The sequence below is a fragment of the Diceros bicornis genome, chromosome 21 (genome assembly GCF_020826845.1).
Source record: "Diceros bicornis minor isolate mBicDic1 chromosome 21, mDicBic1.mat.cur, whole genome shotgun sequence".
In the NCBI taxonomy this organism is placed as follows: Eukaryota; Metazoa; Chordata; class Mammalia; order Perissodactyla; family Rhinocerotidae; genus Diceros; species Diceros bicornis.
In genome coordinates, this window is record NC_080760.1 from 22,204,436 (window position 1) to 22,220,862 (window position 16,427).

The 16,427-nt window shown below is 37.3% G+C and overlaps 1 protein-coding gene across 9 annotated transcripts in view; it reads left to right on the plus strand.

Moving 5' to 3' along the window:
- Positions 1 to 16,427, plus strand: part of RIMS2 (regulating synaptic membrane exocytosis 2) — a 618,814-nt gene that overhangs the window by 583,081 nt on the left and 19,306 nt on the right. The window contains exon 1 of one of the 9 annotated variants that reach the window (XM_058564766.1): positions 6,121 to 6,317. The exons of the other annotated variants lie outside the window; for them this stretch is intronic. Within the exon in view, the coding sequence (XP_058420749.1) occupies positions 6,176 to 6,317 (142 nt within the window). The 5' untranslated portion in view covers positions 6,121 to 6,175. Of the gene's footprint in view, positions 1 to 6,120; positions 6,318 to 16,427 lie in introns of those variants that run through there. 9 annotated transcript variants of the gene reach the window in all.

Sequence of the window (16,427 nt, forward strand, 5' to 3'; positions counted from 1 at the left end):
TTTTATGACTCATAACTTTGATCTTTAGAGTTTTTTCCCTTCATTCCTCAGTTAAATCTTATCACTATTTTTTAGCCTAATCAATAAATTAATTTGCTTACATCCATGAACATTTTCTAAGATAAATACAAATATTATCATAAATCTTATTACAGAAATAATGAAAATGCTGATCATTTAATATTTCTTTTTTATCTTCTCATACCCAAAACATCTTTTGATTTCATCAACCTTTGTGAAAGTTTTGGATTGACAAGGTACTAAAGTTTAACTGCTGGTATTCACTTTCAAAATCTGCTGAGTAAACACCAAAAATACTTTGAAAACTGAAATCATAAAAGCTTATAATTTATTTGTACCATATTGACATTAACTTGGGGATGGGAGAAAAAATTATGTATTTTGGATTTCATATTCAAGCCAAGGATAATTGCCCAAGACTATTAAATACTTTTGGCAATTTGAAGTCAGTATAAAAATGTTGACTATGTGGATTTTATCTCTCATGACTTAGATGCAAAGATATTTTGTTACAGCAAAATATATATATTTATTTTAGGATTCTGAGAGTTGGTTTTGAATAAAACAAACCAAAATATATCCACAAATATTTCTATTTAGCATAGAATTATTTCTTGTAGAGAAGAATGGTCCAAAGTGGCAAAGGTAATTGACATCAATTGTGAAGACTGAGGTAGAGGTGAATCCCCATATTACCAAAAGCAAATGTATATCAAGAGGAAAGAGGTTAGTTCAGCCTGAATCACAGCTCTATAACCTATCGTGAGCAATTCCTATCTCTTCCAGCAACCAGCCATTTCTGGATTGCCTGGAAAACGCTAAATAGTGACAGAGTAGCAAGAAGAGTCCTTTTTCTGTTTCTTTTTAGTATATCCACCTCTGGGCCTTACTGCTTGTTTTTTTTTCACTACTTAGCAGAGGGACTTACTTTCTCTTCCCTTCCCTTTGTTAGTAGTTTGCATTCTTATCATCATCACTTATGTCATTTCTAGCATAGAAAAGGGCAAGGCTGCCAAAGGCGTGACTATGTTCCTGATCAAACTAATCCGTGGTCTAGACACTATACAATTACTACACATAGTAACCTTTTTATGTATTCACTTAAGTGACCAAGCCTCTATTTCAAGAATAAACTAATTTAACGTACTTTAAAATTTTGATCATTTTTTTTGAGAAACTATTACAAAAATTGATACATAAATGACATGTAACCTTCTAGCCCTGTTAGAATGGATGGACTGAAATACCTATATGGCTATGTAATATTGATATGTTTTGATAAAAAAGGCAAATATAGATTTAACATTGATATATAGTTAGAATAAACATTATGATTTTAAAGACTTATTTTCAATATTTAGTTTATTTTGACCCAAATAATTTACTGTACAGTTCATATTATATCTATCATCTATATTTTGTGTATATGGTGTGAGACACGTGTCATATAGTATACAGGGCACTGAACTGGAAATCTGATTTTGAGTCCTGCTCTGCCACTTTCTAATTAAACAAGTCACTTAATATTATTGAGTTTTATTAACACATCTATAAAGAAGAAATAATGATGACACTCTCAGGGTTGAGGTAAGAATTAAGTGGCTTAATTAGTGTGATGTGTTTCATATTCATCAAATAGAATGCTATGAGAGTATTGCAATATCTGATTATCTTTGGATGAATAAGAAAGTTATAGGGGCTGGCCAGTGGCAGAGTGGTTAAGTTCACTCGCTCTGCTTCAATGGCCCAGGGTTCGCGGGTTCGGATCCTGGGTGCGAACATACGCATGGCTCATCAAGCCGTGCTATGGCGGCATCCCACAAGCAAAATAGAGCAGGATCGGCACGGATGTTACCTCAGGGTCAATCTTTCTCAGCAAAAAGAGGAAAGATTGGCAACAGACATTAGCTCAGAGCCAGTCTTCCTCACATACACACACACAAAAAGTTATAAATAATTTGAATACTGGATTATAATGACTCAGGAATTACACTTAGTTTTATATAGTGAATATATATAGTGGTCCATCATTTGAGAACTATATCCAAAGCCATTTGAATGTATCTTCTAGTATGGAAGAATGACATTTCCAATCTTTGATCAGTAGTTTATTTTTTATGTAAATTTTTAAATTCATTTGGAGGTGGTACTACTTATATCAGAATGGAATAAGGAATAACAAATCAACTTGTTAAAAATATATAAACCAGAAATATTATTTATATAATATTTACTATACATGAGAAAACAATTGAGTATAGGACAAAAAAAAGTAGAATTGTAAATTTTCTCCATAAGTTCAGTATATTCCACAAGTTATCATTCAAGACTAGAGGTCTCTGGCTATTATTGGGGTTTGTCTCTCTGATACCTGTGTGCCAACACTCCTCTTTTTCCTTAAAGCTTTCTTCCCTGAAGTAAGGTGTTTTTCTTTTTTCTTCTTTAGGTCTCCCTACTCCTCCTGTGCTATTCTTCTATCACTTATCTATATCTCCAAGATCCTAACTATAGGAAAAAATATCAAAAAGCTTCCCAGGACAACCTTGTTCTGAAACTGCAAGAGAGAAATGATACTCATGTAGAAATAGATGCATCTGGACTATTCCACACTAACCTCTTTCTTGGTGCATAAAGCCAGGTCATTAACACAGATAAGGCAGGGCCCAAGCAACTCAGGCATGATTCAGTTCTTAGATTCCCTGTCCTCATGCAATCACTAGTAGAATCCCAAGATATTCCCTTCCAAAGTGACTTTCAACTATCATTATGATATCCCTGTGTTACCACCCAAAAGGGGGTTCATCTGCCCACCGCAAGACATGCCAATAGTCAAGAGGCAAGGTAGTAGGAGAAAAAGGACTTTTTATTACAGCTTGCTAGCAAGAGGGAAGATGGCCGACTCATGTCCAAAAGAACCATCTTAAGGGGGCACAAAATCTTACACCAGTTATATAGGCCGGTGGGTTAGAGGGGAGGGAGTTAGGAGTGTTGACCTTCTGGTGTTACAGACTGGGAGTTGCCACACCAGATCTTTCAGTTTTCATTGATGATGGCTATCAGCATAGGCTCTCTGTTCGAGGGTCATCACATTCCTAAGGAACTCAAAAGAACAAATTTATCATCTTATCGCAGCTGGGAGGTACATGCACAAGCAGGGGTTGTAATATCCACAGAGCGCTGAGATCTCCTGGAGGGTGCATATCCAGCTGGGTTAGTCTGTCAGAGGTCATTCAAAGTTACAATAGGGTTTCTTTTCTACAGTGGCTTCCCTCTTGTCAACCTTCAGCTGGTATCACCCGGATGCCAAAATAAAAGATTTCCACCCCTGGCCAATGTATTTTCCTAGAATTTCTCTACTCAATCCCTCTTCCTTGATACTTTTCTCTTTATCATGACTCAGTACACACATGCCTGCACAGACATACACATTCACACACACACATACATATTCATGAAATAATATTGCAATTGATGCAATAACTACATGGCTACACTGTGATATTTATTTCATTTTATTTTTTAGAATACTGATCAAAACCTAATAAGTTGGGGCCGGCCCGGTGGCGCAAGTGGTTAAGTGCGCGCTGCGGTGGCCCTGGGTTCGACAGTTCGGATCCCCGGCGTGCACTGACGCACAGCCATGCTGTGGCGGCGTCCCACATAAAGTGGAGGAAGATGGGCATGATGTTAGCCCAGGGCCAGTCTTCCTCAGCAAAAAGAGGAGGATTGGCAGATGTTAGCTCAGGGCTGATCTTCCTCACACACACACAAAAAAAAACCTAATAAGTTATTTTCATGACTCACTAAAAATTTGTGACACATAGTTTAAAAAAAACAGTAGATGACTTTCAATAGTCCTTTCAGTTTCCAAAATTCTGTGATTCTCTTTATTCTTATAGTGAAAATTTCGTTTAATAAAAAAGCTTCCATTCTCTGAATAAAAGCAATATGGTATGAAAAAGTGCTCATAGAGGTCCTGGTTTTAACAGTGTTCTATTGAAATGCTGATATTTTAGGAAGGTGAATAATGAACAGGAAATTGAACTAAGAGAGAGTTGGAGGAATATTAATGAGAAAGGACAAAAGCCTATCAGAAAAACAGAAGAAAGAAACCTAGATGATCCTAAGTCTAAGCAACTAAAAGTTGTTACTATGTCATGGCACTCTTATTTGTACTGAAAGTTTCCTAATTTTTAGAAAGATTTGAAAGGATTATTACTTGAATGCATTTTTTGTACCTTCTAAATTGTGATGTCCAATGGGCAAAGTCGTTAACCTACCTAGAAGGCCCTGTGTGATCTGTCCCCTTCTCTGCCTCATCTCTCTGGCACTTTCCTTTCCACTCACTCACTCCACTCCAGCTACTGTGGCCTCTTTGCTGTTCCATGGACAAACCAGGACATCACGCCTTAGAGCCTTTGCCCTAGAGGTTCTCTGCCTCAGACTTACTCTCTTCCTCACATATCTGAATGGCAAACTTCCTCATCTTCTTCAAATCTCTGTTCAAATGTCACCTTGTCAATGAGGCCCACTCTGACGCCCTTTTTTAAGTTGCAGACTCTCCTATACTCCTTAACTTTATTTTTTTCCATTTGCATTTATCCCCCTTTTAACACTACATAATTTACTGATTTATTGTGTCTCTCTCCCCCTACTAGAATGTAAGCTCTGGAAGAGTAGGGATTTCTATCTGCTTTGATCACTATTGTGTCCTAAATGTTTACAAAGGTACCTGGCATATACTAGGAGCTCAATTAATAATAATCGAATGAATGTTTGAATCTCCCAGAACATCAAGCAAAGAACTTGTGCATATATACTCAGGAAATATTTATTGTATGAAAGTACCATTTTAGATTGTATAATTTACATTTTACAAAGCATTTTTGAAATCCCCTGTTACACATACCCAACAATCAAGCTGTGACATGGTTAGGACTGGAATCATTGTACCCTACCTTCCCACCCACCTAGATAGGGAAACTGAGAGATTGAGTGGCTTCTCTAAGGTTACAAAAAGTGGGGCAGTCTTCTGACTCTTTTAAAATGGAATTATGGTTGCTTTGTGTTCAGGATAGAGATTTGCAGTTTGTGGAATGCTACATGTTATTTCACTTATAAACTGTTTTGTTTCTAGTATGTCTGTGTTGCTTTCAAATTTATGTTAAGAGGATGTTACCTTTTATTTAGATGTTAAAACCTTAAAGTGTTTATTGTCATTCTTAGCAACAATAGGTAGCAGATTATTTAATTTGGAGAAAGACAACATTAAAAATTCCTGAAATTAAAGCAAAGACGCTAAACATCATAGTACTTTTTTGGTGTTGGTGGTTTTTAGGCTCTTGATTTTTTTTAGCCTTTTTTTCCCTCTCTTAACTTTTTAGCTTTTTGATAAAGAAAGAAAGTAAAAGAGAAAGCTTTAATTCTAGGCTTTCGTGGAACCTGTTAAAAATTGAGGAGTCTTTGTGTTATGATTTGGAGAAAATTTCAATATTTCTTGTCTATCCTTGAGGAGTGTTAACAAATTTAGGTGAAGCTGAGGAAAGGGAAAGTGAGTACCCAAAATTTGCCTGATATATTACCCATCTGCGATGCCTAATGTATTGCATCTAATTAATCACCATTCTCTGGCCTTAACCACATAGTGGGGGCTGGGGGGCAGTGGGGGGACTAGCAGGAGCTACTCTGGGTTAGAGTTGCCCAGAACCTGAGGGGTGCACTCAGGCGCTGTCAGCCCGCCGAGGTGCAGCGGCCGCCGCCGCCTCCCTCTCCGACTGCTGATTGGCGGGGACCACAGCAGCAGCAGCAGCAGCGGCAGCAGCATCTTCGTGCGAGGGGAGGGCGGCGAGACTCGAGCAGCCACAATCTCCGGGATCCTCAGCTCCCTCCTTCAGAGACTTCGGACTTGGACTGCGAGCAGCCGCGTCTCTGCCAGCCACTGCCTCGAACCCTTCCTCCTGGCCCCTCCCCAACAAAGTGGAGTTCTCGGCGGCCAGGAAAGCCACGGCTGGTCCGGGGCGGGTCAGGGGGGCAGGGGCCAGAACCCGAGGGTCCCGCGGCACCGTCTCGGCCGCCGAAGCGCTGCGGTCGCCGCGCCCCAGCCGCCAAGACGCCTCGTATCTTGTACCGCGGAAAAAGCGGGTCTTCGTCCAAGATGGGCCGGCAGGGCTTGGGGGGCGCCGGCGCTGCGGGACGCTCCATGCAGCGCTCCCAGAGCCGGAGCAGCCTCTCCGCCTCCTTCGAGGCACTGGCCGGCTACTTTCCCTGCATGAACTCCCTGGAGGAGGAAGAAGGAGGTGAGACTGTGTGTAGTTGGCGTTTCTGTTTACGTCTCGCATCTCGGAAAGTCGGTGGTTGGAGGGTTGGCGGAGGGAAAGAGAATTCCAAGTAGCAGTGTCCCTACCACCTCCGGACTCTGCTGGGGGCGAGAGACCCCAGAGCGCGCCAGCGGAGCCAGGGAGAAGTTCTGTTTATTGGTTATTTGGAGAGCTCCACAGGCGCTGACTTGGGAAACGGCTCTCCTAGTGAAGTTGAATTGTCAAGTGCTTGGAAGCTGAATGAGCATGTAGACGGGTGGGAGGCAAGGCGGCGCCTGTTGGGTGCACCCCACTCTATTTGTTTTTGTTTGCTCCCGCAGTCTCAGTATGAGCATTTTGGCCTTGAGGACAGAAATACTGAAAAATTAAAGGGAAAATAGCAGCAAAACTTTGAAACAGAAATCTCAGCCTGTAAAAAGTCAAGATCTGGATGAAGGGAAGAGGTGACAATGGAGAGGCAGGTCGAGGATTGACAGTACTAAAGGCGGGTTTGTGCTGTGGACACTTGGAACCTTGTTCACAGGGCACAATACTATAAATCAGACTATTGCTTGTCTATCTTGGTGTTTGAGTGATGCCATTGTAATTAAGCTAATGAGAAAAACAGGGAGGGGATTCACTGTTTTAAACTTTTCGCCAAGTGGTTTCAAATCCTTCATAAAGTTTGGAATAACAGAGCATATGTTTTCTTTATGAGGAACTTTCCTATAAGATTTAACAACTAACACTGAAAATATAGTTTGTAAATCAAAGAATTGACTGCTAATTAATAGCATCCCAACACTTGAAATACTGTTTATTAATTTATTGATATGCTAGTTGCAAACTGTGTTCATCTTTAGATGTATATCCAGAGTAGGTTAGTTATGGTCATGTTAACTTTATTCTTGTATGTAGTAGGATTGTTTTGCTTTTATTCCATAACAATCAATGACCTCTTACTAGGAAATCTGTAGTAAGCCCTGATTTAGTACCTGCTCTAAGAACAGGTTGAAATAAATTTTTTGCCAATATTTCCTGGTGGGGGTTAGGGAGGTGGAAGATGGAGGATTAATCATTTGTCTGGAAAGTGCTCTTCAGAGTAATTCTCTAGTTAGAACTATCCAGATTTCTTCTAGCTTATTGTTATAGTAGCAGTTTTCTATAGATCAATACAGAGGTTTAATAGTAGGGTACTTTCCTATATAAACAGGACTTTTCATTTTTATACTAATCCTTTGCTGTTCTTGTTTGTACATTTACATTTCACTTGTTTTCTATAATTAAATGTTTAAAACCTCAGGAAATGTAAACAAGTCAAGAAATTAGCAAATCAAATTGGGTAAATGAATGATCATAATTGTAGGTAAAATTTTCAGTATTTAATATTAGCCAGGCGCTGTTCTAAGAACTTGACATGTATTTGCTCTTTTAGGCCCACAACAACTTTATGAGGCAGTACTTTTATTATCCCCATTTACGAATGAGGAAACTAAGGCAGAGAGAGGTTCAGAAACTTGCCCAGGGTCACCCAGATAGTAGGTAATAGAGTTAGCATATGGACCCAGGCAGTCCACAGCACAACCCATGCACTCATCTCCAGGCTATACTAGATTATTATACTCTGACCTGGTAAGTGGTGAAGCTAGAACTCAAATCCAGTTTCAGTTTTCTCAAACTGAAAATATATTAAATAAAACAACATTATTGTAGATTTATTTCTCAATTTTTAATTTTACGCCAAATTTTTAGTCTTGGGTTTGCTTCAAATAAACTATCATCATTCTTAAGTTGTAACTAAAATTGTTGGATTTACAAAATACCATCCTAAACGCCTTTTTGAGGCAAGAAAACCTTCTGTAAATGTGAAAATTTTCAAAATTTAAAGTACATTTGCTTAACCTTGGCTTATACAGACTAATCCCAAAGGAAATTCCTACACATGGGAAATTGGAACAGATTTCTGTCCCGTAATATGGCTTCTCAAGTTGCCAAAACAAAATGTTCCATAAGGAAGCCAGCGTTTTTAAAGTGAAACATATAGTTCTCTGCTACTAACTAGAGAGGAGGCACTCCCCATTAATGAGAGGTCTTTCCACTGGATTATGGTCATTTTACAGCCAAGAGAAAAATTCCTAACTTTCTTCTTGGTTTTTGCAGTATTCCTACCACCTTGGAAGTCCTGAGATTTTTGAGGCTGTTTCAACATACCCTACAGAGTTGTAACTGTTAAAAATCACTGGCCTAGAGCAGTGTTTCTCCACAATTTTTTTTGTTGTTCTTGAGACACCCACACAGGGCACATGAAGTTCATGTGGATAACATACTCTCATGAGCTTACTCTGGAGTACCTTTATAGTCATAACTGTGAAACCATTCTAATTTATGAAGAAAAGTGAATCCATCGCAACATATAATTTTCACACTAGTTGAGAACAACTTGTCTTAAGAGGACAGTGGTCTACTAACCAGTGTGATTTGAGTAAATCAGTTCAGTAAGCTAATCTGATTTTAAAGCTAAACTTTTTTGTGTGTGTCTTTTCAGAAGCAGTGCAATAACTAAATAATCTCAAATATATTGTCTTCTGGTACCATCTTCTCATTTCATTCTTATACAGCATATCCAGACATGACCATTCTACACAAGAAGCACCAAGCCTTTGGAGAGACTATATTGTTTTCATTCATTCATTCAAAAATATTCATTGAGGCTATTTGATGTGTTAGTTGCTATGGTAGTCTCTCAATTACAGGGGTATGCTCCCTACCCTCTTAGAGCTTACAGTTTAATGGAGATAGATAGACATTAATATAAATAACTATGTAATTATAACTGGGACAAGTGTTAGGAAGGTGAAGTACAGAGTGCAATAAGAGATATAAGAAAACCTAATTTAGGGGTTAGAGAAGGGTGTCCTGAAAAAGTGAGGGTTAAACATGGATTCAGGTGTCAGCAGTAGTTCTCAGTCTCTCGCGACCTGGTATCAGAGGCCTCCCACACACCTTTGAAAACAATCTGCCCAGAGTCCACAGCTAGTAAGTGGTAGAGCTGGGATCCAAACCATAATCTGGTTCTGGAGTTTATAATCCTAACTACTCTATGTATTGTTTCTTCACTACTGTACTGCGTTTTCTTCTAATATGCTATAGTCTTGAAAACCAACTATAATAATAATAATTACCATTTATTGAGCACCTTCTATGTGCCACATTCCTTTAATTTCACAATAATTCTTCAAGGAAGTTATTATTTTCATCATTTTACACATGCGAAAACTGAGACTTAGAGAAGTTAAACAGCTTGGCCACAGATTGTAAATCTCACTGGGGCTGACTTCAGTAAGGATGAAAAGAGCATTCCTAGAAGCAAAATAAGTTTAGATTGTTGACTGGCCTTTGTAGCGTCTTTTTCGTATGCTTGCAGTTCTTTTTTATTTTATTTTATTTTATTTATTTTATTTTATTTTAATCTTATTTTATTTACTTATTTTTTTGCTGAGGAAGAGTCACTCTGAGCTAACATCTGTTGCCAATCTTCCTTTTTTTTGGCTTGTGGAAGATTAGCCCACATCTGTGCGAGTCTTCCTTCATTTTGTATGTGGTTTGCTGCCACACATGGTTGACGAGTGGTGTAGGTCAGCGCCTGGGATATGAACCTGTGAACCTGGGCCACCAAAACAGAGTGCATCAAAGTTAACCACTATGCCACGGGGCTGGCCCCTTTATTTTATTTTTTGTTTCCTTGTCCCTGGTTATATTCTAGATAAGTGTTCTCCAAATCTCTGAGTGGTTTTTCTGTTTAAAGTAAAAGTAGTGACGATAGTACCTGACATGTTATTTAACAGTTTATAAATTATGTTTATTTATTTTATCGTTGAACCCTATGAGATAAGTATTACCTTCACTGTGTAAACTCCTTGGCCCCAACATTGAGTCTATCTCTCTAATGTAGATATTACTGTTTGTATAATTTTTAAACATTACGGGTAATTCTAAGAAAGAAGGAACCATTTCAAAGAAAAGTTACCGTTCTTGGTAGAAGCAACCCCACAACTTCCCACCCATAGATTCAAGGGCAAATGATTATAGTCATATAATGTAGGAAAATGGCACATTTCCTAATACTTGGTAGACCCGGTTTCTCAGAGGCTATCTAAATGTTACCTGTGGTTCTGGGCTAGTGATTCTTGTTCAGTTATGTACATATAATATGTGATTAATTTGATTTGCTTGATTTTATGGCCTGCCTTTGTTGGTCAAAATATGGCTTGGCAATAGTACAGAAAAGAACTTAATACTATTTAACTGAATAAATTAACTCATTTAATTTCTTTTGCATGCTACTAGCTTGAAAATTAAATTACAGGAAAACCATTTAAGAATTAAGAATAGTTTAAAAATCACCAGAAAAACTGAGGAAAGTCTCTTTACATGTAATAGTGAAGCTATGAGGAATTAACAGAAAAGGAACTAAAAGACTGCAATAGAAAGACCTATTTAATTCTCACCTGCTCTTTAAGAGGCCATGCAACCGATAAGAGTATAAAAGATATTGTCTTATTCTAATCTTTGTGATGGTAAATAATACACTTAATTCTTAATAAGCAGTCCCACTTGGTTAAAATGGAGCTTAGTACTTTGCCCACGCTGCATTGGGATAAAAAATTCTCCATACACTTAAATGTAGTCCTCCTAAGTACAGACATCTTGCCTAGCATAGTAGGTATCCAATAAGGGTCTATTACTAATAACAGTATATAGTTCTACTATTTTTTTCAAGCTGAATATTAGTATAAGTGACTGCTATCCATTATATTTATACTGTTTTTAAATTGTAATATGTCATCTAGACTGTTTAAAATTCAGTGGTCATAGTTTTTGCACGTCTTCACAATACCAATATTAGGGGCAGGATATGGATAGACAGTTATAGTCTAAATATGTATCTTATCTTAGGGGATATCACCTTTCCTAGATTATGATTGATTACGTACAACAAATCATTTCATAAATGAGTCCATACCATATTCAACAATAGCACAATATTTTTATATTAGATTTACATTCTAGGCAGATAAGGTGAAGGAAAAGATTTGGACTAAAAAAAATAAAGAACAGTTCCACTCAGAGTGCTTATCAAATATTACCTTTTTAATTTAACATCCAGAATCTTTCACTGTTGTGTCCAAACATTACCCTTAAAATAATTTAAAACTTGAATACAAAAGTCAAGTTAAACACCAGTTTGCTTTCATCCTTCAGTAGGTTCACTAAATTCAAAACTAGTAATGGGGATCAGCTTCCCTATGGAGACAACTTGTATGTAATGACTTACAAAAGAAACCCACTAGAAAATTGTAATGGCAGCATCCCACTGCTGCCAAGAACTATGGTTTAATGAAAATACTCTCTGCTGTTCTTAATTTGGCCCTTATTATTGATCAGACAAACATTCTACATATTTGTTCTACCTCATATTGTAATGGTGTTTGATTGGAGAGGAAGGGGATTTTCTTAATGCTATGTATATATAATACTATTTGAACAATTGAAGAAAAAGCTAACAAAAATGATAGTATCAATTTTAGTTTTGAAGTATCATTTCTTAAGATTTAGATTTTGCCTAATAAGAGTCAAATGAAAGGACCATTTATTTTAGCTATTTCAGTGATCAGTTGTTCCCTCATTATTCCTATAAATCAGAGGCCGGGAAGGTAACATACATCAGTGAATTAGGCCAGATGTAATATGAAGAGAAAAGGCAAGGACTCTGAAAAGCTAGAGAAAGCTTACCCATTCAAAAAGAATGGTAAATGCTCAGTTCTAGCTAATTGATGCCAAATTGAGTATCAACCCAGGGTTGACAAATTTACTTTTCTTTTTTCCCTAAGCGAAGCTATAAATCCGGATGTTTACTTAAAATCTTTACATTTTAAAATGTTGGCACCTAAATGAAAAAATGTAAACCTTATTTGGGTCAAACAAAACTTACATGTTGACCAAATGTGTGCCACCAGTTGGCAACTTCTGCCAAGGAAGTGCTTTCTCCCCAACTTTTCTCAGTTGTATTTCTTTGTTGCCGTTCTCATTGTCCCCTTGATAGTTTGGGACCACATTAGCTCACCTTTAAAATCATCTGAGAGTCTCCCAACCTGCTCTCTCCACCTTCTGCATCTCCCCGCTCCAATCTAACTTCATTGCTCCTGTATCAATTCTTCTAAATGTCATCTTGATCTTGACACTACTCTTCCCCCAAAAATGTCAGTACATTCCCATCTCCTACTAAATAAAGCCTTTTCTCCTGACATTCAAAGTCTTTAACAATCTGGTTTTTACATACAATTTAGCTTCCCTGCCTTCCAAGCCCCTTTAGGAACCTAGCGATTCAATAAAACTAGGGCTTCTTGCTCTTTGCCTCCAAATTTTTGTTCATGCCTTTCTTTCTGTTTTTCCTCTACCACTGTACGGACATCTGTCTAATTGCCCTTCAAAGCTCAGCTCATATCCCATCTATTCTATGAAGCCTTCAGAAGCTAAAGAAGCTTCTATAGGTAAAGGAAAAAGTGAACAGGCATGGAGTTAGACCTAGGTTTGAGATATTAGCTCCACGTTTTCCTAGTTGTGTAAACCAGCAAGATACTTAATTTCTTTGAGCCTTAGTTTCCTCATTTTTATGTGAAATGTATATAATAATACTTATCTTGGAGAGATGTTAAGAACTAGTGTTATTATGGTTATTATTCCCCTATGATCCCATTTCAAAATATTTTTACCTTTTTTCTGAACCTCTAGATCTGTGCTGTCCAATGCCGGAAGCACTAGTCACATATGACTATTTAAATTTAAATCAAATTAAATTAAATTTTATTTAGTTAAAGAAATTAAAATCAAATTAAATTAAAAATTAGTTCCTCTGTCACATTAGCTACATTTCAAGTGCTCAGTTGCTACACATGGCTAGTGACTACCTTATTGGACAGTATAGAATTATAGAACATTTCCATCATTCACACAAAGTTCTATTGGACAGCACAGCTCTAGATAACTTAATATCACTCATAGTGCTTAGAATATATTGCCTTGGATTGTCATTATTTATTTACTATCTTACCTCGCCTACTAAATTGTAAAATCATATAATCAAGAATTATATGATCCAATGTAGCATATATTTATCTCACACAGTGCCTTACACCAAGTAAGTACTTAGCAAATATATAGTGAATGAATGAGTGGACAAGTATCTGATTGGTGTCTCTGATCATATAATGGAATAGAAAGAAGCTATTAGAGCTGGAAGGGACAAAATTGATTACATAACTTTCCATTCTTGCAGGTACAAGAGTGCTTGAACGTCGTGTATTCTTTGTGCTACACCTAGAAGTTGGGTATACTTAGCTCCGTATAAATGAGGAATGTATTTTTCTATTACAAATTATAAAACGCATATGCAATATATTTCATTTAGGGTGCCTAGCTGCAATCAACAGAAACCGATTCTAGCAATTTAGATAGAAAAGGTCTTGCTAAGGGGTATTGGATAGGTCACAGAATCTCTAGGAAGACTGGAGATCCTGGGCTAGAAGTTAGGAATGTTGCCCCAAACCATACTGCAAAACTAGCCCTACCGAACTACCACTGCTGCTTGGCACAGATGTCACAGCTTACACCAGTGTCAAAATTGATGTTGAATCACTGCATACTGCTGTAGGACTACTCGAGGAAATTACGTACTGTGGCCACCACGCTCGTTAGAATGGGAGCCTGTAGTGTCTCTGCTTCTTTACTTCAGTAGCTTCAGATTCAAATTTTGGGGCAGTGGTGTCTCAGCAGAACCTTGGCCATGTGCTCATGCCGTAATTGCCAGGCAGAGTGGAAAAATGACACTTGACAGTTTTAGCTTCTGCAATTGAAGAATGCATTATTTCTCATGTATAGGAAGAAGGTTTAAAGGCTGGTGAGCCAAAAGTATTAAGAAATATCCACTTAATAATATTAAATAATTACCAGTGGGAAAAAACGGTTAGGTGCAGCCTAATTCCCTATTTTTAATTCTTTAAAATACTGGTTTGCTATTTGGATATTTTCCTCTTTGCTCAATAAACATAAGCAGACAGGAAAAGAAAAAAATCTATGGAAGAAACCCAAGGTAAAGAATCTGGCTCTCTTAATTTTAACTTTTTCTCAGATTTGGCCACCAAAATATCCATGCACACTCTTATTTTGCATATAGAACATAGTCTCTCCCCAGAAATTTCACCTTAAAATGTCATCCATTTACTACATGTAGGATCTTTGAGGGATGTGTAGTTCTCTCCCTTATATCCACATGTGGCTTTTCATATGATAGTGACCTGTAAACCTAAAGACAAGTTATCTGCCTCCAGTACATCCAATTGAAATGGTACAGTAGTAACAGGATAACCAAAATAAAAATTCTCTTTTTGAAAGGGGAGAATAGGAAACACAAAGCATCAGTCATCCACAGGAATTATCAAATCCCACTCAGAAGGAATGGCAAAGATTGACAGTAGAATACATTTGTCGATTGACTCATCTGGCAACCTTGGTTCTGTTTTCTGGAAAGTGTTTCTTTGTCCTTTTTTCTTCATGGCACAAAGGTTTGCGTTAAGAGGAGGCTTCATAGCCTGCTTCTTGCTAGTGCAGATTAGGAAACTCAGTAGTTAAACAGGGGTTAAACAAACTTGTAAGTGGGCTAGTAATTATTTTTTTCTATACAGGTCCTTCAAAAATTCAGTAGGCTTACAGTCTGTTTGATTCCAGTCAGTTTCAAGTGTAACTCCAACTAAACATCTCATTGGACAGAGATTTTTAAACCTCCTGATTCTGTTCTTTTAGTTTGTAGCCTCTATGCCCTGCCACTGGATGTCCAGTTGTTCCAGCACCATTTGTTGAAGACACTATCTTCGCTCCACTGTATTGCCTTTGCTCCTTTGTCAAACATCATGACTATATTTATGTGGGTCTATTTCTGGGCTCTGTATTCTGTTTCATTGATCTATTTGTCTATTCTTTCACCAGTACCACGTTCTCTTGATTACTGTAGCTTTATAGTAACTCTTGAAGTTGGATACTGTCAGTCCTCCAACGTTTTCTTTTCCTTCAATATTGTGTTGGCTATTCTGGGTCTTTTTCTCTCCATATAAACTTTAGAATCAGTTTGTCAGTATCTACAAAATAACTTGCTAGAATTTTGATTGGGATTGCATTGAACCTATAGATCAAATTGGGAAGAATTGATGTCTCAACAATATCGAGTCTTCCTATCCATGAACACGGAATATCTCTCCATTTATTTAGTTCTTTGATTTCATTCATCAGTTTTGTAGTTTTCCTCTTATAGATCTTGTACATATTTTGTTAGATTTATACCCAAGTATTTCATTTTTTTGGATGCTAATGTAAGTGATATTGTGTTTTTAATTTCAAATTCCACTTGTTCATTGCTGGTATATAGGAAAGCATTTGACTTCTGTGTACTAGCCTTGTGTCCTGAAACTTTGCTATTAATCACGTATTAGTTCCAGGAGTTTTCATGTTGATTTTTTCAGATTTTCTACATAGACAATCATGCCATCTGTGAACAAAGATAGTTTTATTTCTTCCTTCTCAATCTGTATGCCTTTTATTTCATTTTCTTGTCTCATTGAATTAGCTAGAACTTCCAGTATGATGTTGAAAGGAGTGGTGAGAAGGAACATTCTTGCTTGGTGCCTGATCTTGATGGGAAAGCTTCAAGTTTCTCACTATTAAGCATGATGTTAGCTGTAAGTTTTTTTATAGATATTCTTTATCAAGGTGAGGAAGCTCTCCTCTATTCTTAGTTTACTGAGAGTTTTTATCATGAATAGGTGTTGGATTTTGTCGCATGCTTTTTCTACACCTATTGATATGATCATGTGATTTTTCTTTCTAGCTTGTTGATGTGATGGATTATATTAATTGATTTTCGAATGTTTAACCAGCATTGCATAACTTGGATAAATCCCACTTTGTCGTGGTGTATAATTCTTTTTATACATTGTTGGGTTTAATTTGCTAATATTTTGTGGAAGATTTTGCATCTGTGCTTATGTGATATTGGTCTGT